A 21,733-nucleotide genomic window follows, 5' to 3' on the forward strand; every position below is an offset into this window, starting at 1 on the left:
ATGATCTAATTAGTTTGCAAATCTCCCCTGGCTCCGCACATTCCTCTGCCCTGCTTCCTGCCCCCATTGCTCCTCAACCATGGAGGGAGGGGTCACTGTATACGGAGCTGCTCCCCTGTCCACCCAACCCCCATGCATCTGGACTTCCCCCCTATACCCAGACCCCCTTCTGAACCTCACATCCTCCACACACACACACCTGGACTCCCCCACTAAGTCCCACCCCTGTGCATCCAGATCCCCACCCCTAAACCCAGACCACTCCCTGCTGAGCCCTACATGCTTGAAAGCCCCACCCTGTATGCACCTGGACCATCCCTATGAGCCATCCAGACCCCCATCCCACCAAGCTCCACTCCCTCAACACCCAGACCCCCCAGTGAGCTCCCTAAACCCAGACCCCTCCCAATGAGCACCAGACTCCCCCTGCTGAGCCCCAGCTGCCTTCACCTGGACCCCTCCTGCAGAGTCCCATTGTCCCTGCACTTGGAACCCTTCTCCCCAAAGAGCTCCTGTTTATTCAGATTGTACCTGGACCCCACCATTGAGCCATCCTCACCTAGATTGCCCCACACCAAATCCTCTCAACTCCACACTTTGATTCCCCCCCACACACACACACAAAGCCCCTCCACACTTGGATCCTGCTGGTCTGAGCCTGCTTGCCCACACCTAGTGTGCCTGGCATGGCGGGGCAGGGCTCCAAGGTGTTTCTGGAGCAGGTCCAGCCCTTGTGCTGTGTAACGGTCAGGTGCAGCCTCACTGCCAAATGTGTCCTGGAGGGGGAGGGGAGCTGCAGGGCAACCTCCCACCTCCATGCAGCCAGTGGCCTGTGCTCTCTGCTGCCATGCGCTCTCCGCTGCCATGCTGATTATGATTATTTATTGACAAATAATATGTGCAGAATTTTAAAATATTTTGCACAGAATTTGTATTTTTTGGCGCAGAATTCCCTCAGGAGAATGCCCAATGAACTGAGTTATTAGTATCAATAAAATATAATTGTCTTAATCTCAGAATAAGTTTGAAATTGTGGTGCATAGGATACAGTGTTTTAAAATAACATAATGCTATTTAATGCAAATAAGTAGCATTTGTTGCAAGAGTGCAGAAGTGCATATTTAAAATAAAAAATTGGAGCAAATTTCTCTTTTCAGCAGAGGGATGTGCATTGCATTTACTGATCAAACCTTTCTTCTTTTTCAGCTAACTGCCTTCTGTGAATGCAGTCACTATTCAAGGTGATAATTTTCTTCCCACTAAAACAAGACTGAAACACGATGTCCCAAAATTTATTAAAATATATATTTTCCTGAGAGACTGTACTATATATATCAGAGGTTTACAATTTTTGCTGCAATATAAATTACTAATCTCTGAGGGCTGTTTTGTAATCCCTTGGGGTAACTGATCAAATGAGGACTGTTGGTAATAGTATAAGGATACTTTAGCTAACCTTTTGGAGTCTTGTTCCAAAAAAGTTTATCTTGGCAAGACACACACACACTACATTTCACAAAAGAATTGAGAAGAGTGAAAATTAAAACTGAAGAAATCCATCTTTCAACTTTGATAGAGAGATGCCACCAGCATGTTTGCCAGAAAAGTAGGCGGGAAAGATCCACCACAGTGGTATAGACTGCATCTTTAAGAAGTGACCATTATACTGTGTATATATATTGTACTGTAATACTGCAAGAGGGTTTTAAAAAAACTTTCCACTTTATTTTTTTATGCATATTAATCAGATACCATTACTTACTGCAGTTGCAACTATGCACTTGTGTAAAGCCATAATGTTGAAGTTAATATCATTCATACATGTTTATCAAAAGCTGCATGTCATTGTTGAGCAGCTAGTATAATGAGACGTTTGAAGTACATACTCATTTCAATTATTTCATAATGGGCAGTCCTATTTTACCTATCTGAATGCCTTAATTTAATTTTTTCAAGGTCTATGCCCATTCTCTGTATTTAAGGATAAAAGAATGTTTACCAGCTCTTAGGATACAAATTTGCTTTGTGGCAGAAAAAATAGTGCACTATTTTTACACACAATTATATCAATGTCAGCCTATTTTGAATGTATATTGATTGGTTTTGGGGTGGGGAGGGAGTTTTGGTTACAGAAACAATAATTGATAGTATTGAAACTAATATAACTTTCATGTGTACATGTAACTTTTCATCCAGTCCTTTTTACAAACCTCAATATTAGTCATTGACTTTATATTACCCTTATTAAGTGCTATGAAACTTCATTTTGCCTTGTTTTGCGTATTCTCCTAGATGTGTTTTTATTTCTGGAAAAAAAGTCTGACTATTTTTACATTTTCACAGTACAATATCAAAGGACTGTCACAAACTTTGAAGAAAACTAAAACAGACTGTAGATGTATTTTAAATTTTTGAATTCAGTTCTCTAGCACATAGCTGTAGGCGTAGAAAAATATTTCAGTAGTGTGTTTTGAGAACTTATAGCTGGGAATAAAGGGCCTCAGAGGCACTTAATCTGATTTTTTTTTTTTAACTTGGACTTGTACAAAAATATAATTTATGTGGGCTCGTTCATGCTGTGTTCATAATTATCCCCAAAAAATGCATGTTTTATACAACTACAGGATGCTATGTTAAACATATCGACAGTAAAAAAAAAAAAAAAAAAATGTAACCTCCTACTTGGTCTCTTTTTTTATATATATATATATTTATATAATTTTTGGTAGTGTGATCATTAAAAATATTATTGAACGTTTCAAGGAAGGAAGACATTTCACTTGATCTTTTCTTTGGGAACAGTGTTGAGATGTTTAAAGGATAGGACCATGACTTGTATAACACTATCATGGAGAGTGAACTTAGGACCACAGGAGTACTGAAAATGGATATAGTTACATTTTATTACCGCTAATACAATGTAACTTTCCCAGTCTGTGCTCAGTTTTATAGTTATGCATTCTCAACCTAAAATGTTTGGGTATTCTTCAACTTAAAACTAAAAGGTTCAAGTATTGGCCCAATGCACAGTAAAAGCTGTGTATCCTTTCCCTGCTTGTTGTGATTTACTGAAATGAAACAGGTTTTAGGTAATGCTTATTTGCAGACAAAACAAAATTTTAAAAATGTATTCAATAAAACTGTTTCCATTCACTGAAAGCATGCATATTTTATATAAAATATTTTGTTACATTGTGGGAAGTTCTATCCTATTCTGAATTGGAGAATATACATACATATATATATATATTAAAAAAAAAGCTATCTGAGTAAGGTAAAATAGTTCCTGATGTTGACAAAACTGGTAATTAATTGAAATATTTATATATAAAAGGCAGCAATTGTCATGATTGTGTGAAAATGAAATCTGTCATTTAAGGGGAAGGTGTAAAGAAATCTAACTAAGGCCAGAAGGAGGTCCCTGGCAGCACAGATCCAATGACAACATGGTAAGCAAGGCCCAGGAGCTGCTTGGGGCCAGAGCCACTGCAGTGTCTCCACATGGAAGGCCCTAACCTCCCAAGGATCTCTAGGGATCTGCCAAATTTGGGGTGGCTTTTCTGTGGAAGAAACACCCCACTCCAAGCATCATGTTACAGGGAATCTCCACAAAGAAATCATCCTGGGGATTTCCTCATAAGAAGTTCCTTCATGTGGCTTTTCATATGGGAGGGGATAATATGGCCTCTGATAGCTAGCATTTTTATAACCAAGTTTAACCTTAAAAATCATTGTGAAATATCCACCCTCCAAAGAGAGAATATACTGTGTTTACCAGCCTCATCTTTGAGATGTATGTGTGTGTGTTTGTACAAACAGTAAATTGTACTTAGTTTTGCCCTTGCAAGTAACTAATGTTACTGTGGAACTCCCTAATTATTCCCTGTACTGAGGAATAACATTAATAATCAGGGATCCTAGAAATCTGTTTGCCGCGAAAAAACATGGAATTTGCATTTTTACAGAGACTCTTTATTTTTTACATTTTGTGAAAAATATAAAAACATACACGGAGTGAACTCCATTTATCTAAGCCTCCATTATCCAGCTCTCTGTATTAACAGAACCACCAGGGGCTGACAACACCGGGCGGCTGGTGATTTGGTTAATATGGACAGGTGGGTAGTGGAGTTTTGGATAAACAGGGTTCTACTGTATATCAATAAAACATGTTAAACTGCTACCCATATTTATTGTGGCTAGGGAAACTGAAGTTCAGCGTTTCATTTTAATTGCAAAAAAATATAGATTTGGGGTTTTTTCTTATTGGAGGATTTTGTTTTTTTATCATGGAAAACTAGGATGCCTGCTAAAAAGGTAATCTGGAATGCAAAATTATCAAGATTTTAATTACAATCACTGTAGACATACCTGCATATCAGCTTCCTTTTCCTCATATTCAGCTCTTCCCATTTACCTCGCTTTGTATAAAACATTACCTTAACCTATTGATCTGATTACATTCTGTTCACAGTCACACTTCCCCATAGCCCATGTAGGGTCTGTTTTATTCAGAATTGGGCAAGCTCATTCTTTAGTCAGTTTCAGAAATACTTGCCAAGAGCATGTTGTTTGTTCTACTAATTCTGACCGTCATTGCAAACTTAACTTTTAAAAGCATTTCCCTATGAACAAGATTAAGTGATTAAGACACAACATACAGCAGTCTCTTATTAATTTAATAAAGGCTACTGCCATTGGCATAATGTACAGAAGAGCTATGGAGGGTTATATTTGTTCACATTATTTGTTTAGAAAGTTTGTTTTGCCATTGTTTAAATTCTTTCTGGTGAACCCCTACATCAGGCTCTCAAGAACATCGCTGGGAATAAAAGAACCTTGGTAATCTGTGAAATTAAAGCCCAGTCCCACTGAGGGTATGTCTGTACTGTAATCACAGGGTCTGACTGCAGCTCCAGCCAACATAGCTGAGCTAATGTTAATCTAGCTAGTTCAGGTCCCAGAAGAGTGAAGTCGCAGCAGTATGTGCAGGGTCCACAAACCCATTTATAACCCTGGTAATTTCTCATAGGGCTAGCCCACACTGTAGTTTGTACTGCTATAGCTTCGCTGCTCCAGGACCTCGGTTAGTTAGATTACAGCTATTTTGGGTACATTGGCTCAAACTGCAATCAGGCCTAGTAACTGCAGTCTATATGTATCCTCAGATTCCCTGTGTGAGCTCCAGGGGCTGGGTATTGTTCTTCCTGACTGAGCAGAGGCAAGTAATTGGCAGGTTTTCTGGAAATGTTTCTTTTGGCCCTTGGGTAAATACTGGAGGCCAACAGTCTACAAATTACAGGGAGTCCTGATTGTCACAATTCAGGGCAACAGCACCTGTATATTCCCTCAATGGTCCAGCAAGCGCACCCACTTTCAGGCTCCTAACACCCTGGTCATTGCCTCTCTTGGGTGGAGACCTGCGTGTCTCTCCCTTCTGACTGGGGTATTTCTAGGATGCACCATTCCTGGATTTCACTGTGTTAATCCCAGCAGGCTGCCCAAGTGCACCTTCTTGCTTTCTCTTGAGACTGATGATAGAGAGATTGTCAGCAATTATAAATTACCACAAAATAACTTTTATTTGATTCTTTAAGGTAAAAGCACTACGAAGTACACAGTAAAAGAACCTACAGACATGCTACTACTCTTACCAGAGATCAGCCCCACCCTAACATGGGCTCTTGCTGGAGCAGTCCTTCCAAACCTCACCTAAGGGGTTTCTTTTGTGATCACAAGTTCATCACAGCTTCAGCTCAGAACAAGCACACTCATAAGTTTTGTCCACCCTTTATACTGTTCAGGAGACTTTTGATCTGGAGTTTCGAGGACCAGGTAATTAATTTTCATCCTCAGGGCACAGTTTCAAAAGAGTGGATTCAAAGTGGGTCATTTACATTCCCTTACACTCAGGTTTTCCTAGGAAATCTGCTTCACATGTATTATTTCAAAACGCCCTTGGAAATTCCTAATACCTGCCTGAGATTGCATTAGTCAGTCTCCTATAGAAGTTAAAATACATAAAATTCCACAATAACACATATTCAATTGCATTTTTAATACAATGAGCCCCAAAAGTATTAAAGCGCAATACATAAAGGGCAACTTAATTCAGTATATTGCAGGAATGTCAGCCTGTCACACTGATTATCTTGGTGAACTCTCTAGATACGTCCAATTTATGGAGGTGCTTCATATATTCGGAGCTACCTCTTTGCAGTCGAAAGTTCAGTGTCCCTGGGGACAAAAGTGGGGGGATTATCAACAGTTTGTCACCTGCTAGGGCTTGTCTACACAGTACAGCAAAGTGCTATAGAGGAGTGTGATAGGTAGAGCACGCTAGCAGGATTTACATGAGGGAGTTGGAGCATTCTAACAGATACCTAGTTCACATTAACATAATGTGGTCTACACTGGGTAATTAGGGCAACACATTAGAGTATTCTACAAAAAACACCCCTCAGGCGTGCTCTGCCACAACGTGTAGATAAGACTTTAGAGATTAAAGCTGCAAATTCCAGTTCACCTGCTTAGATTTACAGGAATTTGTTGTTACATGTAGCACTCAAGAAGCTGGGAGGAGATGGAACAGCACGTAACAAAGAAAATAATTAAAATGGCAGTCACCAGCATAGCAAGCATAACAGTGGGGCTGGGAGACTACCTCTCTTCCACTGACCTCCATATCTTCATGGTCCTTCACAAGTAGTAAGTGACATTCAGTCTAGTGGCTCCAAATCTTCAATACATTTTTTTTCTTTAGCTCCATGTGCTTTGGCAGGAAGGGTGACTGGATAGAAGGGGATAGCAATCACGCCTTGTGTAGAGGACTAGTTAAATGGAGGCTCCTCTCAACTTGCGGTCACATCCAGCTCTGGAACTTTTTCAAATACTGGACTGATTGTAATGTATCAAAGAACCTAGGAGTTTATCTTAACAGTGGATAAGTAAGTTTTATCAGGTGAAATTCCTCATGTGAATCTGTGATATCCTGCGGAAAGCCTGTCCTGTTGGAATGCTTTTTTCTATCTTTAGAGCTCATCTCCCCGTTTTGAAGAGTCTCAGTACTCAGCAGTCACTATTGCCATGGTGGTTGGGGAAGGAGAAGACATCTTCAGTCATTTTGTGGCTCAAGGACATTAGAGTTTGGATGGTTTTGTGACCTTGTTCATCTACAGAGTTTAATTATATAATCCAATCTAAATTGGGTTTTTAAGACTATAATTTGAAAATATGGATTCTTTGGCATGTTTGGAAACAGCCTAAGATTTTTGTGAGCAGAATGGGCCTGTTTTGAACTGCAGAGTTGCTCAATGTTTCTGAATCTCTGATAGTGCCAGATGTGAGTCATTTTCCAAGTTAAAACCATTTTGGTGATTAGTTTTCACAGAAATCATTGCTGAAAACCCAGACTTGCCCAGGTAACTGGAAGTGTATGAAAGCAGCACTTTCATAGCTTCATCAGGGAGTTCTTCATACATGTCTTTAACAGAAACAGAATTCCTGGTTTGGTATATTTGCAGACTTAGCCTTTGGCATGTGATGACTTCACAACTCTAAGATTTTCTCGAGCTGAGATATTTATTTGGAACATAGGCTTAGCACTTGGTAAAAATCATTCCATTATAAAGATGAGATGCACCTGTCTCTCCCTCACCCACTTTCCCCTATCTGCTAGAGCTGGGGCTCCTGCTGACATTGGGAGCCTCTTTACCTCCCACTTAGCTGAGAGACTTCCTGATGAATGATTTCCATAGCAGGGATTCTCTCTCTGCTGAAGGTACCTCTGTGAGAGCGGAGGGCACAGAGATAAGAGACTAGTGTAGTCTCTTTAATTAGAAAAACCAAAAACAGGCATATTGATTACATTTTTCCTTCCAAACACTCACGGCTCGATGAACCCTTTGTAGCTCCCTAAGGGGGACTCGTGACCCACACTGAACTAGGAGACACTTTTTTTCATTATGGAGGTGGAGGAAGTTGTTCCCCAGAAAAACAAATGCCTCTACAAATAATCCATTTCTAATCCCCAAATCATCCCATATCATAGTGAACTAGTGGTGGATGTTCCAAGAGATCTGATTGTGGGAGCTCTCTAATGCACCACTGTTGAGGGATGATGCTCCAGAAATAAACTAGTTATAGTTTATTAAACAGCATGATGCTTCCAACACTAAGGTGTTAAATACGTAGATAAATATGTATGTATAATAAACATTCAGTTTTCCCTCTGTGTATGATGGCAAGATCAAGACAAATGTCATAAAAGTTGCTTTTTTTATTGCAGAAATGGGATTTATTAAAAATCCAGTGTAAGATATCTAATATATTAACAAAAATAGCTGAAAATGACATTATTCATGTGTAACTACAGAACAGAAAAACTGGTGCTGATTTATCCATTTAAGTGTGTTTTATACAGTTTTTAGCCAGTAGGAAAATATTTTTAAATGCTTTTTTAAATAGTCACACTTTGCACAGCCAATACAGAAACTTTTGAAAATTTGTACAGACTGTCTAAAGCTAAAAATCTACCCTTGCATTCGCTCCATTAATTCAATACCAAGTAACTGATTTTGAAATACAATGAAAGGCATTAAAAATACCTGTACGGTTGGCAAAAAATATTTTATTATGAAGTTACTGTGATTTCTGGTACTGGAGGTCCTGATCCTGCAATCTTTTCTGTGCAAGCAGACCCTTAGGCTCACATTGAAGTAATGGAGCTCTGCACAGGTACACAGGGTCCACTTCTGTGGCTCTAATTGCTGGATTAGTGCCTATGATCTCACACACTGGGTTGAAATCCTGATTCTGTTGAATTAAATGGCAGTTTTGCCATGGGACCAGACTTTAACCCCTTAGTGATCAATAGACTAAATCAATAGCGGTATAGAAGCTCTTTTAAAAAGAAGATGCTTTTCTACTTGAAAGATGTAATTCTGGGAGAAAACAAGGCATGCTACACACCAGAATAATATATAACAATTGCTGGTTGGAAACATTGTAGTATTCATTCTCCACAGACAAATGTCAAAAGTCACTGCTAGTAATTATGCAAACCTATCTCTTTTAATAAACCTGATATTTTGCTCTACTACAAAGCATGTTATGAGTGGAATGTAAAAGTAAAACCTCAAGTACATATTTGCATCTTACAACTCAGAGAACTTGCAGAACCATATAGTAGAAGGAGTTACGTCAGATTCTATTAGAAAGTAGGTGAGCCCATAGGAGAGAGAGTTTGCCTGTGGCTGTGTAATGTCCTGCACTGAGGTGAGGCATCAGCAGTGGAGAGCGAACCTGGCATCACTGGGATCTTAAAGCAAAAACCTCTACTGCCTGAGCTGTTTGCTCGCTAAGACTGTAGCAGGCTCATTGAGCTGGAGTACTTGCCCTTTAAAAGGGAGCAGGCCTAGTCCACCTGTGCCTGGGTAGCTGCTTTCTAATGGGAATGCAGAGGAGACACCTGGCCTATAAAATGGGTCTGGCAGAAGTTTGGAAAAGAAGGCAATAGGAGGCAGCTGGGATCTGGTAGAAGGTTCCTGCAGTGAGAGTGAGCTGCTGGAGTTCCCCACGGAAGCAGTCGTGGAGAGCTGATGAAGGAAGAGAGCTGGAAAAAAACCTCAGGGCTAGAGAGCAACAGAAAAGAGTTTACCCTGCTGACTTTGAGCCAAGAGAGAAGGTAAATCCAGACAGGCCAGTGTTCCAGACAAGGAGCTAGGAAAGCTCTGGGCCAGGAGAGCAGTGGAAGGAAGTTTGCTTGCTGACTCTTAGAGGTCGCTGAGGAGGAAGATACAAGGGACTAATCCTGGGGGAATCCAGGGCGGGACTCAGAATTTAAGCCCAGGATGGGTGGCCCTTAATTATCTTGCACTTCCATTAAGCCAAGGGCAGGTGGACACTGTTCATTTGGGGGGGGGGGGGGAAAGAAGAGGGTTGACACTGGGGAGAACACTGAGCACCCCCTGCTGTGATCAAAGAGGGAGGCCAAAGAACAGCCTGGCTTTTGTATTATGATGGACTGTACTTTGACTTTGGGGGTCATTTTGAAGCATTTACACTAATAAATTAGATCACAATGAGGGTATTATTGGACTAAAGAGTGAAGGTAGAGTTTGAGGAACCTTAGGATGGAGAAGCTGATGCTGGGGCACCTTCAGGGCCACTTCTAGCCATGAGGGGGCATCCCAGGATGAACTGTCTTTTTACACATTAACCTCTCTGTGGCCTAGCCATTACTAGAGGGCAGCTGAACATCCACCAAATGGATGTGGTATGGGTTAGAGTTGTAGGATTGAAAGATCCCTAAAAGGTTAATAGGTGCACTTTTGCTTTTATCCCAGTAAAGATGGGTTAGACAAAACAGCTGACTTACAGGTGTTTTGTATGATATAAGCTTTTTAATTGGATGAAAGGAGCATTTGATATATTCATTATGGGTGCGGCAAACCTAGCTTGTTCTGTGATACTACAGCTGAATTACAAATTTAGGGCCAGATTTTCAATTGGCTTCCTTCTTTGCAGACTCCATAGGTAGTCAGATATCTAATTACAGATCTGTTTACAAAAAAGACAGAGGAACCTACTAATGAGTTGTGGTCATACAGTTGCAAAAGAAAAATCAAAATAATTTGGAGGTACAAAACTGTGCCTATATAAATGAAGAAAACTGCTGAAAAGATGACCCTTAATCTGAAAAGAACTGGAGTGTTACAAGAACTTCTTCCAGGGGAATTCTGGGCCACTGCACAATGCAGAATTTGTGCAGAATTATCATCGCAGAGCCCCATTGGACCCAGCAGAGCCCAGCTCACAAATAGAAGACACTGCCAGAGGGACAGGGACAGAGCTGGAGGGTTCTTAGCAGTTGCAGTTCCCAGCACACCCTGAAGAAAGGGTGGTGTATGGAGTTTCTTGTACGAGTCTGGAACCTAGCATCAAGCTGTTTCTCCCTCTGGATTGGGGGCCCTGCGACTGGACTCCGGGGAGAGATGTACAGGTGTCTGGCCCTGTGGCTCAGCTCTGGATGGGGGAGGGGGCAGAGAAACAGAAACGGGGTTGTTACAGGGGTTTCTTTAACTCTCTACTCCCAGGGGAATCTTTTTTGTCAGCTGTATTGGTACAGACATAGTTGCTGACAGGTATTTTGAAATAAATTACCAAAAAAATTGAACCCGGCATGATTATATCGGGTTATTTTAACAAAATATGCAGAATTTGAAAATATTGTGCACATAACTTAAATTTTTGGTGCAAAATTCCCCCAAGAGTAAGAAAACCAAGGAATCTACATAGTACAAAATATGAAGAAAAAAAATTGCAGAGAAAATGTCAGGTATCCCTGAAACCTGTCTTAAATGACCAATAAAATTTTCTTCTAATAAAATATGCTTCATTAAGTAGTATTAATTGTAATAAAACATAGGCAACATTGTAGTTAATGTTTTAAGGGATAAGATGAGGCAGGTGGCATACAGAAGGCTGCCTGGACATGGAGATCTCTTGTTCAGGTTTCACTGTATTTTTTTGGTCCAAACTGTTTGATATATGTTGAAGCTGGGGAGAAGCTGTCATCTAATCAGTCTTTTCAGTCTTCCTGTAATGCAGTATTGTGGCTGTGACCCATATGTTAAGAACCAGCATGATTATGAAACGGACTAGAACTAAGAAGGAGAAAAACATTCAATTAATAAAATGTTATAAGCATGAATGCTAACATTACCTGCTGCCGTTTCCACAGGATACAATAACTTGTGCACAAAGTTTTACTAGTGTACATTCTGAACAGTTCACCTTCCACAACTCCTTAATGGACTGCCTCAAAATACTGTGTTAAGGAACCCATATGTCAGACATCAAAAATTCTGAAAATAATTTCCAGATTCATTTTTTGTTTGAGGGGGGGAAAAATGAACTGGGCAGATGTATTCTCACCTGATGAATAGTGATTTGTTAAGTAATACCCAGAACTATTTAAAAAATAAATACATCTAGATTCCTTAATGTAAATCTGCTTCTTTGAATCACTTTGACATTAAAAATGAACTTGCCATGTATGGCAAGTTCAATAAATCTGGTTTAAATTCACACAATACCTGTTTTTCCATCACCTGCATCTTACAGGAGTATATAAACATATGTAATGTTCTATTTAAATTACTCTGTCTACTAAGTTCAGGCTTGTGAGGTGGTTTGTTTTTTCTAACAGTAAACATTTATTGGTAATTGCTAGAGTTTAATATGCAAAAATCTGACACAAACTTGAAAGAAACAATGAGATTTGCTCAGTGTATTTTTTTTAGGCAAGGCTACAAAATTTATTTGAAAAATCAAAGAAGCAGTTTCTCTGTTCACCTGACACTACACATGTGTCTTTATCCCATTTGTTCCATTTTAGGAAGTAAATAATATACTGAAATATACAAAAACAAACTTTTCTAAGAGCTGGTGATATTTATAAATACACTATGCTGCATAACCACCAGACATGGAGTAACCAAGAACAATGAAGGGGAAAATAGTGTGAGCTCTCAACCCTCAAACAGTTGACAGGCCACATTTGTGTTTAAAGTCCAAATGTCACTGCTCCCATCTGTTTTTCATTGTGCTACATTTTGATGCAGTTTATGGGTACTAATGTCCTTTTAAAATTTACTCTCTGTAGTACAATGGAGCAGTTTTCTTTAGCTCATCTGATAAAACATCAAAAATACTGACTTATTTCCATTGTCTAAAACTGCTTTCTGCCACGTGAAAATTTAGCCATTTTCCACTAAAAATGACATTTTTGATTGTACTAGTTTGAGCAGTTGAAATGCCAAAAATAGGCAGGGTCACTTTCTCAAATGCACTGTATTTTGTCTGTCCCCCCTCCTGCCCCCACCCCAAGTAAATGGCTGATTTTAAACATCCCTTAGTTTTATAATGAATTTATTCTCTCTCTCTTACTTCACTGCACTTGTTGGTGACAGCATCACAGCAATCTACGTTACTTTCGGCCAAATGTAAGTTTCATTATTCATGTACTTCCTTCACATTTTAAACTAGTACAAATAATTTCAATATGTTTACAGTTCTTGAATAGAGGTGGTGTTTTCTTTTTAACTACACAAGTCTACCAGTGAGAGAGAAGCAGCTGTTTTTGACATCTTATCCATTTGGGAAAAGTCACTACTGAATTACCATGTGTTCCAACAGAAAGAGGGGGTTTTGTTTTTACTTTATGCAAGCCTTTCCATAATTAAGCAAAATTTTTAATCTATTTTTCTCTAAGAGTAGAGCTGCCTTTTAAACTGCCAACATTTCCTATGATGAACACAAATAGATTTTTCTTCCCATAGTCTTCCCCATGGGTGTTAAACGCCTCGCCATAATAATAGCCCTGTGCTGTTTTCTCAGCAGTAATCCAGTTCTCTTGCTGGAATAAGCCACTCAGCTACATAGTTTATTCTATTGAGAACTGGATGCTGTTCTCTTTGGATAGCGAGGCAGTGAAGAAATGAAGGCAATTTCATATATTACTCACCCATAAGATCATTTGTGGTCATTAAAGTTGTAACTATTCTTGCTGTAAATTAAAGGAATTGTCATTAGTATGCCAGAGAGGATCTGCTGATGCATCCAACTACTAAAAACAATGAAACTTCTGCTTTGCAGTTGAGAAAAATCAAGCAAAAAAAAAAACAAACACACCACACACACCCAACCCATACAAATATCCACATCTTAAATGTAACCTCCGCTTATTGTAGCCTCAAAAATGAAGTCCCAACCATGAGCTCGCTTTCTTTCAAGAGTTCATTTGAAAGTAATAAAACAAAATGCTGATAGAGCTGGAACTTTCCTAAATTTTCAAATGGAAAAATTTTACCACCAGGTAAGCCGTGGCAAAAGCTTATTGCTTCTTACTTCCATATTTACCATTTTCTTCTCTTTTGGTGGCTGATCTCAGTCTGTCAGATGGCTATGAGTTTCTATATCAAATTGCCAGTTAAAAACTATAGCAAAATTTCACCAGTTTACTGTATTGGGGAATTTATATAAGCCCATATATCTCACTTATGCTATACACAAGAATAATTCCTTTCACTGCAGGAATTTGAGTGAAATTCCATGGGCCTGTATAATGCTTGAGGTCAGACTAGATGAACATAATGGTCCCTTCTGGCCTTAATCTCCGGATCAAGATCATGTCTCACAATGCGAGTGATCTGACACTATCCCTATTATAAAACATTTTAGTAATTTAAAAAGAAATTGTGTAAAGATCAGAAGCTAAGACATAATTGCACAAGACATTTCTAACTAACAGTTGTAGCAGGCCCTTTTGTATGAACTGCTACCAGGAGTTGGCAAGGATAACTAACCTATACACCAGAACCCTATACAAGTTATTGCCTGGATTTAGGAACATGCTTAAGTTCATTCCTTTCATGACATGACTTAATGTTTAGCAAATGTTTCTAAAAGTTTTCCTGAATTAGTGCTATGTCTTTAAAATTATTGCTGGAAAATGGCTTGAGATCCTTTCATTTGATCCTTTAAGACAGGAGAGCTTTTTTTCTAATGAAATACAGAATTATGTATAAATCATTTATTTAAATGAAGAAAAATATGATTTTTGGCTCTATGATTATATGGCTCCATATTATGTTTGATCAGTGATGTTCCAATATTGTCAATTGTCTGGTATTATAGTAATTAACTAATGGAAAGTCCTAGGATGTTAATTTGTGAGGACAAAATAGGAAGACAGTTGCAATGCACATCAGAGCTGCAAATTTTGTTATTTTTCTAGCCTGGATTTTCATTATTTTTTTAAAAAATAATAAAGGACAGACCCTTTCTGCATAAAAGTAACAGATGAAATATCATGCATAAAAAAAATCCTGCTCTCAAAGAAAAACATTCAAATATGGTCAAATTATTAAACTTAGGGCAATGTCCTGAACAGGCTGAAGTCAATGGCAAAACTCCCATTGGCTTCGACAGGGTCAGGATTTCACCCTTACTTTTAGACAATAATACAGAAAGCTACCCTGGGGAAGATTCAGATTTACTATGGGTTTGACAAGGCCTCTTGCTGTAGATACATTAGGAACAGTAATGGCTTTGGGGTGGTCGCTTTATTATACAAAACCCAATGCTTTTGCATGTTGCTTACTTGCACATGTGTATGCAGACATACTCCAGGTCAGGGCGCTCACTTGTCCGGAATCTCTTGTCTGCCACAGATACCGCAGCTGAGCAAATTTACTTGCTGCACTGATTAACGTACACAAATTCTGCAGAAAAGGATACCAAAACAAAAAAAAACAACCCTGTTTCTAGTTCGAATAAAGTATTTAGCGTAGGCCTAAAATGTATGCTTTGCCATTTTTTTAAAAGTAGAAATACTTTTGACATTTAAAAAAATTCCTTCATTGGTTGCATCCCAAATGTTACAGAATCTTACTAAGAAACTATGAAACAAAGTGAAACTGACCAGAAACCAATTGGCCTAGTTTTGTGGTACAGGCTCTAAGAGAAATCTAAAACATGAACTGTAACAATTACAGCAGTTGGTGACTGTATTAATAGAGATGAGAGACAAATCAGTACTTGAAAACTGCTCATTAACAGCTCAGAAGAGTTCATTTTCAGAACACCTTCTAGAATAAGTTATAAAATACAGTGAAACCCCATTTACCCTCTAAGTGGAACCAGGGCCAGGTCAGATACAGATAATCAGGAGAATGGGCAAAGAGCTTTCTATCCTTTTTTTTTTTTTTTTTTTTTTTTTTTAAGATGCAGAGTTGCTTTTAAACTAGCTGACCCCTCTGGGAAAAGCATCTTATCTGCTTACAAAATACACAAACCCTTATTTCTTGCAAACAATGTTTTGTTCATTTATTAACAGGAAAACCAATGAGAGTTTTTAACAAGCTGTCAGCCTGAGCCCTGCCACCCAGGCTAAAGCGTCAATTTCCCATATTCCCCTGTGTGCACTGGTGGGTTTGGTTAATATAGAGAGCCGGATAAAGGCGGCTCAGATAAAGAGGATTCTACTGTTATAAAAAGTGATTAAAATGGTTTTTCACTGATAAATGGAGCTATGAAAGGGATGACATCTATATGGGGACACTTTCAACTTAAGAGTTACTACTTACCATGGCCAGGTCTATTATCCATTTCTGCAGAGTTAGAAAGTACCATCCTCCCACAAATCTTCCCTTGGGTTAAGTTTCATAATGCTCATAGTTATGTGGGCACCTGAACACTTAAAAATCTGTAGGTCAGGATATTAGTTATGTTTTCCTAATCTCACTGAAAATACTCTTGCTGAAACGGTTTCTATAGAGAAAATGTGTTGTAACCTTGTTTTACTCAAAACAGTTTTAATCAGATTAACACTGGTCCCAGGATGGCTCTAGAAGTAAGTAGAGGTATGAAACATATCACCACTTTACTAGCAATCACTGTACCTCCCAGAGGCTACTACAACAGGCTAATACGCCTGTGGCAGGGTCCTGGGGACAACAGACCAGTCCTCATACACTCCCCTTCCCTGGGGGATGTTGGAACTGAGGGCTGGACTTTCACCAAGGCCTTGTCTACTCTAGGAAAGTGACTGGAATAGCTATTTAAGAATAAACTAGTCTGTAATAGCAATTGTAGAACAGCTGTGTGTGTGGACATTACTCTGGAATAAAAGTCACTCTATGCTGGAATAATTACTTCCATCACAAACCTGGAACTTTGATTCTGCAAACATTTAGGCACATACTTAACTTTAAACACATTGGTAGGCCTGCTGAAATCAATCGGGCTATTCATGTGAATAAAGTCACATACCTGGTTAAGGTTCAGGACCATAATTCTGAATATTTTTAGAGCAGTTTTGTAAACTGCAAATAAGATGTTCTATCAGTAGCAGCATTTTAACAACCCACTGCGTTGTAATTTATTTATTACAAATTTTAATCTAATGTGGCAATAGCACAAGTCTGCAGGCAGTGGCAAAGTGAAATTAACAATACTGTTTTACTGCTGCTATTCAAAACCCTAGGAGTAGTAGTGAAATTGTCAAGAATAATGTCCATCCTTAAAGCAGCAGCAAGTGGCAGCACTGGTTACCCAAGTATGAAGAGGAGCCAAACAACAGAAGATGGGAGGTGCAGGGTAGCAGAAACCCACCCACCCACTGCCCTGCAGGAGCCAGGAGACTCTGAGGGAGAAGTACTACAGAGCATCCCCAACAGCAGCAGCCAGAAGATTTGGAGCTCTTGGCATGGAAGATAATAAAAACCCAGGACCCAACAACCTCTCTTTCTGCCCTCCAGGAAATAGAGGGGGTGGAGTTTCACATTTAACACATACCTGCAGGTTGAAGCTGTTAGGAAAGATGGAGCCCCAAAACAGAGCCCAAAGACAGTATGCTGGTGTAAATCCCAGCCCTCTCCCCTTCAGCAGCAGCAGGAATGGCAGGGTGGTCACTTTCTCAGCAGTCACTACCCCAGATGTTGCTGGTGGTTCCCTCACCCGCATTTTTCACATTATCTCTGGTTGGTGTCTGATAAATTTATCAAGCCCCGCTCCAAAGCGTCCAGTGCCAAATGGAAGCCCAAAGCTGTATATCTTTTCAACGGAGCATCTAAAAAAGTCACTGTGTGTATGAGCCACAGTTGATGTAATTGTGTAAAAGAGTTACAAGAAGCTTCATATTTTCCATTGTGCATATCTGACACAAATGTAAATTATTAATTACTCCCATTCCTCCTCAGTTGTGGGTCCAGTAAAATCAGTTACTGACATAGGGTTTGCTGTATACAGGGTTTTATTGGGATCTAAGAAAGTTGCATGCAAATACGAAATGCACATTAAAAGGTGGCTGAATATGGTTTTCACTGGTACTAGGAGATAAAATGCTCAGTCTTCTGTCAAAGAGCTGCCAGAAGTGCTGTGTAAATGGAAATGAGTAGATGTCAAAGGATACATGACTATGTAAGGCAAAGCTTGCTTCATGTTGCCACTGTAATGCAGAACAAAGAGCAGGAGAATGACATCTGAAAGAAAAGATCAGTCATTACAGATAGGAAATCAGGGAAAAGGTAAAATATAAAACAAGAAAAAAGTATTACCTTGTGCAATTAGGATGGGGTATTCCAGGTAAGTCTCTAGGGGGTAACTGTAGTAACTCTGGTACCTTAGAAACACAAGGAAGCTAAAGAGAAAATAATTGAACAGTTTGTTTGCGCACAGAGACTATAATAATATAGGTTCATTGACAATTTCATTTTAAAAACCTGTCTGTTGTGGGAGTGCCTAAACGCCACAAGCGGAATCCAGCTCCCATTGTGCAAACTGTACATTCAGGAAGACAAAGTCCTAGACCTGAAGATCTTGCAGTCTGTTTCAATATATATATGTTGTGACAAAGTTCCTCCTCTACCTTGGTGGGTCTTGCGCTTATTGGCGGATTTGCTCGCCTTGGAGCTTCACAGCAGCCCTCAGTTTGGCCGTTTTTGTGAACCCACAGTCCAGGTTAACTCCTCCTGTGTCTGACCAGGAGTTGGGAGGAACCCGGGCCCACCCTCTACTCCGGGTTCCAGCCCAGGGCCCTGTGGAATGCAGCTCTCTAGAGTGCCTCTTGTAACAGCTGCGTGACAGCTACAACTCCCTGGGCTACTTCCCCATGGCCTCCTCCCAACCCCTTCTTTATCCTCACCACAGGACCTTCCTCCTGGTGTCTGATAATGCTTGTACACCTCAGGCCTCCAACAATCTGCGCTCTCAGCTCCTAGTACCTCTTGCTCCCAGCTCCTCAAATGCACAAACTGAAGTGAGCTCCTTTTTAAACCCAGGTGCCCTGATTAGCCTGCCTTAATTGATTCTAGCAGCTTCTTGATTGGCTCCAGGTGTTCTAATCAGCCTGTCTTGTCTCCAGAAGGTTCCTGATTGTTCTGAAACCTTCCTTGTTACCTTACCCAGGGAAAAGGGACCTACTTAGCCTGCTCTTCTGCTGCTGCCCTCTGGCCTGGGCTTTCCTTGCTTTTTGCCCCTGCTTTCAGCTTCCCCCCCCGCCCCCGCCCGGGCCAGACGCTCTCCTCCCTTTCATTTCCTTTGTTGTTTTTTTTTCTTTTTCCGTTGTTGCCAGAGTGCCGGCCGGCTGTTAGCCACCCCCCACCCACCCTTGGATGCTGCTGCCGCTCCAGCTGAACCCCCTCCCCCCCTGCCCGAGAAAGGCGGTCCTGCCGGCCCACTTCCCTGGAGGGGGAGAGTGGAAGGACCCAACCCCCAGACCCAGCTGCTTGCTGTTTGTCTGCGGACTGTCTCTGGTTGAAAGGAATCTTATCACTTGCTCTGGCATTTCTGGAGTGCAAAAAAGAAAACCTGGAACAGACAGAGAAACAGCCATCTACCAGAGGAACACCACCCAGGGAACTTACAAATCGCCGTGGAGGGGGCCCAAGACTGAGTAACTTTCGAACTGTGCTCTTGTGTGGGGGGAGGCCTTGACTGTGTCGTAACTGTGTTTGTAGGGACACAGGGGGTGTGGCACGGAGCTGCCCCCCCGATCCATCTGTGTCCTCCCAACCCCCACACTACCATCTTCACAACTGCCTCCTCCATCGTCATTGCTGGCTGTTTAACATCTGCCTCTGGACTTAGCTGCTCACCCTGATTCCACCATGTGGGCCAGAAGCACCAGCCAACCAAACAGGACTCTCTGGACAAGTGTACAGTGGTTCATGTGCCCCCCCCCCCGAACTGCCCATCCCACAGCCTGTCCCTTTTTACCTGACCCCAACTCCTGTTCATCACCTGCCACCGCCCCCACTGGAGCATCAGCAATGGACGGCACCGGGGTGACCTCTGCCACGGCCATGCCCACCATCTCCCCAGACTCTAGGGGAGTCCCCAGCCGGCGGGAAAAGCCAGGGCAAGAAGAAGGGGAAGGGCCCCGCTAAAACCACCAGGCCCTCCGTGGCAGGGGCTACCCACACTGCTGCGGCCCCGCCACTGACCACGGCGTCCCTCCCCGCTGCCCCCTTCACCAGCTCTGCGGGTGTCCCTCCCTTACCCCCCATGATGTATGCCTGGGCGGCAGCAGCCCCCCCCCCCCGCCACCTCGTCATCTCTCCTGCCCACTGCTTCTGCCACCATCAACAGCGGCCGGGGCCCCTTCCCCATCATGACAAGGAAGCACGGTGTCCAATGCCTCCTGGTGCCCGCCTCGCCCCACATGGAGACCTACGTGCGGGCGTTGGCGAGGGTGGTGGGGCCCTCGGCCATTGTGGCGGCCTCCAAAATGTATGGGAAGGTCGTCTTCTTTTCAGCATCGGAGGCTGCCACCCAGGAGGCGGTGGAGAGGGGCCTGGCAGTGGGGGGGGGGGTGTTTGTCCCCCTAGAGCTGCTAGAGGACCTGGGCGTCTGCCTGGTCCTGACCTCTGTCCCTCCTTTTCTCCCCAATGCTGCCCTGTTACCTGCCCTTTCCACGCTGGGGAAACCTGTTTCTGTCATCAGCCCTCTCCCGCTGGGCTGCAAGGACCCCACCCTCCGTCACATCTTTTCCTTCCGCCGGCAAGTGCAGCTTCTACTGCCGTCGGTGGCGCATGCGGAGAGGTGCTCGAGGGGTCCTTCCTAGTCCCCCACCAGGGGGCCCGTTACCGGGTGTATTTCTCCACGGTGGAAGCTCGGTGCTACCTCTGCCGGGCGTCAGGGCATGTCCGGAGGGACTGCCCGTTAGCCCAGCAAGGAGGGGCATCTGGGATCCCCGAGACCCGGTAGGACATCGGCCCCGTCATTGCCGACGCCCCTGGCCGCTCGATACCCGAACCCACCCCCCCCCCCTCTTCGGACCACCACTTCTCCTGCTCAGGCCCAAGGGGCACCTCCCCTACAACGCCCAGACGAGCGGGAGAGACCCGCCCTCTCCGCTGACCATCTGGCGGGGCCTATGGAGGAGGGTGTGGCAGAGATACCACCAGGCATGGGAGAGAGCCTGCCCCAGGGAGAATCCTCCCTCCCTTATGCTGCCCCACCTTCCCCCCCCACCCCAAGTCCCTGAGCCATCGCCTTTACCCCCTGACACAACCCCTGCTAACCAGCCCCCAGATGAGGCCATAGAGGGCTGGGCCCTAGTCCAGGGGAAGCGAGGCAAGCGGAAGGCTCGAGCTCCGCCTCATCTACCCGAGGCGCAGGCCCCCCGGAAGACCAGGAAGGGGGTCACTGATGCCGAACCTTCCGCTCTGCCCACGAGTGCGTCACATCCACCGGCGTCAGCCGGGAAAGACGTGGTAGCACCAGAAGATAGTGTCTCCCCTCCACGGGAGACCCTCCCCTCCGAGACCCTCGAGGAAGCCCCTTCTGTCATGACACTACCCGACGCCCCCGTGAACCCTGAGGCAACAGTTGTGGCGAGTGCCAGCGGGGAGAACCCCGGGGCGACGGAAAGTGTCCTCTCCTCCATCTTCGAGGAGATCGAGGCCCTAGATCTGACCCCGGTCGCCCAGGGGGAGGACGACCTTTTGTCAGCAAACCTCGATTTGGGTGACCTCACTCCACCCCTCTTTTCCCCATGCTCCCCCCCCCCAACTGCTGCTTCTGCTCCCACCTCCGAGGAGCCCCTGGACTCCTCCATCGACCCGGCCGCTGATGGCGCCCCGCTGACGACCACCGAGCCTGCTCAGGTGACAGCCGGCGCCACGCGGCCGGGACACGAGTCGCCAGGGGCACCCCCGTTGGTGCA

The 21,733-nt window shown here is 42.8% G+C and overlaps 2 protein-coding genes across 4 annotated transcripts in view; one reads left to right on the top strand and one right to left on the bottom strand.

Annotated features, from left to right (window-relative positions):
* Positions 1–11,667, top strand: part of ROCK2 (Rho associated coiled-coil containing protein kinase 2) — a 163,546-nt gene extending 151,879 nt beyond the window's left edge. For all 3 annotated transcript variants that reach the window (XM_073336011.2, XM_073336009.2, XM_073336010.2), the window contains one exon: positions 1,207–11,667. In XM_073336011.2, the coding sequence (XP_073192112.1) occupies positions 1,207–1,210 (4 nt within the window). In that variant the 3' untranslated portion in view covers positions 1,211–11,667. The remainder of the gene's footprint in view (positions 1–1,206) is intronic.
* Positions 8,324–21,733, bottom strand: part of SLC66A3 (solute carrier family 66 member 3) — a 30,344-nt gene continuing 16,934 nt past the window's right edge. The window contains exons 2-7 of the mRNA XM_073336012.2: positions 18,123–18,205; positions 17,978–18,047; positions 16,152–16,209; positions 15,167–15,287; positions 13,529–13,570; positions 8,324–11,666 (exon numbers count right to left, since the gene is read on the bottom strand). Of these exons, the coding sequence (XP_073192113.2) occupies positions 11,578–11,666; positions 13,529–13,570; positions 15,167–15,287; positions 16,152–16,209; positions 17,978–18,047; positions 18,123–18,205 (463 nt within the window). The 3' untranslated portion in view covers positions 8,324–11,577. The remainder of the gene's footprint in view (positions 11,667–13,528; positions 13,571–15,166; positions 15,288–16,151; positions 16,210–17,977; positions 18,048–18,122; positions 18,206–21,733) is intronic.

Source organism: Lepidochelys kempii, chromosome 3 (genome assembly GCF_965140285.1).
Source record: "Lepidochelys kempii isolate rLepKem1 chromosome 3, rLepKem1.hap1, whole genome shotgun sequence".
NCBI lineage: Eukaryota > Metazoa > Chordata > Testudines > Cheloniidae > Lepidochelys > Lepidochelys kempii.